This window comes from Sinocyclocheilus rhinocerous, unplaced genomic scaffold (genome assembly GCF_001515625.1).
Source record: "Sinocyclocheilus rhinocerous isolate Xijiao unplaced genomic scaffold, SAMN03320098_v1.1 scaffold72, whole genome shotgun sequence".
Lineage (NCBI taxonomy): Eukaryota > Metazoa > Chordata > Actinopteri > Cypriniformes > Cyprinidae > Sinocyclocheilus > Sinocyclocheilus rhinocerous.
Genome location: NW_015628351.1, coordinates 2,125,795 through 2,128,842, shown reverse-complemented (window position 1 = coordinate 2,128,842; position 3,048 = coordinate 2,125,795). Strand labels below are relative to the sequence as shown.

The window sequence follows — 3,048 nt, the reverse complement described above, 5'->3', positions numbered from 1 at the left end:
TATTTAATAATTTAGTAATTTAGTAATTTTTATTGGGTAATAATAATAATAAATGTACAGTATTTTTTATTTTTTTAAAGATGGGAAATATCCTACTTTGTGCTTTTTTGGATGACACACAAGTAGCTGCTTTAAGTTTTAAAATGATTCATTTATAATGGGCAGTTTGAACTGATTAATGGAAATGAATCAAACTTGCAATTACGATTAAAACAATTTTACCACAAGTTTAAATCAGAGTTTATTAAACATGTCTTGGGCTGGCACTCTTACACTGTTATTATTCATGGTGGCTCACTGGCGACTCGTGAAACTACTCTAATGAATACGCAGATGCATTGCGAATAAAAGCCAGCACTAGCTCCCATGATTTATAGTCATTAAAGAAACCTCTGGCAGGTACAGATGCTGTGGGATGTAAGACTGGAGTCTTTAAGAGCCGTAAACAGACATTTTGATCCTCTCAGTTCACTACAGGAGTGATCGTCTCGGTACAGACTACCATTTCACAGCGATTCTGCATGCAAAGCATTACTGAAAGCAATTACGTTCTTTTGCGATGAGGCTCAGGAAAAAGAGTACAGGCATGCTTATTGTCAAGAAACCAGGCCTTCTCAGTCTGTCTTTACCCATGTGATATATTTTCCCCCTCGCTCTCTCTTTCTCTTCCTCCCTCCTTTCCTTCCCTCTCTCTTAACTGAAACCATCTGGAGGCAGCACACTAAGCCACAGCTCTGAACCACTGATTTCAGGGCAAATTAGCTGCAACTTCTGCTGCACAGAGAGCCCTTTGATTTGACTCATTACAGGGCTTTAGATAAACTCAATGAATTCCGCTAGCATGGCGTAATGCTTGCTCCAAACCTCACGTTCCTTTCATCTTATGAGCAAGGTATTGAACCGGTGCAGAAACACTGATGCCTATTATTTTGATAGCGCCTGACGTTGGAAATGTAAAGTGTCGAAAGGGGAGATTGTAAAAATGTCATGATTCGTAGAGGTTTTTCGCTCTGCATTGTTTGAAAAGCATGGGGTGTCTGTCACCTTTTGTTTGTCTAACAAAACGAAGGGAAAGGGAATTAACAATACAACTATACAGGAATGCTGTGTGATCCTGTAACCCCCGAGATTACCCACACTTAGAAATCTATATCAGTATCCCATAATTAAAATTATTATTTACACAAATGTAGGGGGGAAAACAGGCAAAATAAATGCATACATGATTGGAACCGCATTCAATGTGTACATACAATAAAATATTAATATAAATAAGAGTGAGTAAATAATAATGGCAAATATTCATTTTTGGGTGAACTATTCCTTTAGGAGTAAATCTGGGATATTTGCACCGTGACTGATTTGTTTTCTCTGTTTCTTTGCAGGGGGAAATGTAACATTTCACACTTTTCTGACATATTTGCTGCCAGGGAGTTCAAAGCACGAATCGACTCTTTCTTCTACATCTTAGGATATAACCCAGAAACCAGGTAAGCCTTTACTGACTTCAATAATCAGCCCTCCTCAGGCATGTTCTGTCTTCAGATACTCTGTTGCAGTATTTTACAAATAGCAATTTTATGATTCATATCAGGTTTCTGGATTTGCTTTATTCACTTTAAATTGTCCAGCAGTGCATGAAGGCAGTTTGAGAATAGATTAAATCATGAAGAATACAGTCTTCTCTTTTATAGCCTGTCTTTGACAATGGAGGTCTGCATTTAGAGTTTTATTTTCCATCTCCAGCATTTTGGGGAATTTTATCACACCTTGATTTTGCATTATTAATTACACAAACAAATACACTCCTGTTCAAAAGTTTGGGGTAAATGTTTTTAAAAGTAGTCTCTTATGCTCAAGACGGCATTTATTTGATCAAAATGCAGTACAAAAGAAACGTTGTGAAATTTGATAATTACAATTTAAAATAATCCTTCAGAAATCTATGCTGATTTGGTGCTCAGAAACACTTTATCAATGTTGAAAACAGTTGTGCTACTTAATATTTTTATGGAAGCTTTTTCAGGAGTTTTGAGAAATAGAAGGTTCAAAAGAGCTGCATTTATTTCATATTTAATTATTTTGTAACATTATAAATGTCTTTATTGTTACTGTGAGTAAACATTAATTTCTTAAAAAAAATAAAAATAAATAAAACTTATTGACCCCAAACATTTGAATGGTAGTGTATATATAATTTAATATTTTATATTATATACTTTAATATTTGACCATAAAATGTAATGGTTCTTGAAATCTGACTGCTTGCTTGCTATAGGAAGAAATGTGCCGTTACATTTTTAATGCTGTGAAGACTCATTTGGTCTTTTCTTTTCAAGTCCTTTTCTCACAGATGCACGTTATAATAAATTAAAATACCAATACATGACAGGAAATGGATGTTGTAGGATGTTTTAACTGCACTAGCAAGCCTGACATGCTAGTAGTCACACTGTTGTAGCATTAATAATTTAACACAAGACACCACTCTAAGTTTATTACCTACTGTAGCGATCATCCAGGTTTTGCTCGAATAACCATTAAAAATTTTACAGCCTTGTCTCTGTTGTGCACTTACATTACAGTACAAAGAACAAGGATTTGTTTTAAAATGCCTGTAATAACTACTCTTTTTGTAGTTAATGGGCTACTTTTTAAATAAAGACAAGCTATTTAGACATACTCAAATTTGAAACAGCCGTAACTTATTTTTCGGAGATGTATTAAAGATACAAAGATATTTAAACATTCCAGATTTACTTTTAAAGGAAGAAAAAAAATCTAAATTAAAACTGGTAAATTTACTAATTAAGTAATTTACTCTTGATTTATTTATTGTATGCCTACCATAATGTGTCCCACTGTCTTTTTATAGTGATTACAATTCTTTTATTTGCAAATGGTGCATTTTTAAATATATTTAAATGTACACTAACCAACCAAAATAATAAAAAAAATAATCAGTTCCTCGCACGCTCATAATGTGACATCTCTATTACATGTCCAAGCATATTGGGAATTAATAGATTAATAGATTAATAGATTCCC

The 3,048-nt window shown here is 33.7% G+C and overlaps 1 protein-coding gene across 3 annotated transcripts in view; it reads left to right on the top strand.

Annotated features, from left to right (window-relative positions):
* Positions 1-3,048, top strand: part of rerea (arginine-glutamic acid dipeptide (RE) repeats a) — a 187,380-nt gene that overhangs the window by 132,803 nt on the left and 51,529 nt on the right. For all 3 annotated transcript variants that reach the window (XM_016549078.1, XM_016549075.1, XM_016549076.1), the window contains exon 6: positions 1,386-1,490. In XM_016549078.1, the coding sequence (XP_016404564.1) occupies positions 1,386-1,490 (105 nt within the window). The remainder of the gene's footprint in view (positions 1-1,385; positions 1,491-3,048) is intronic.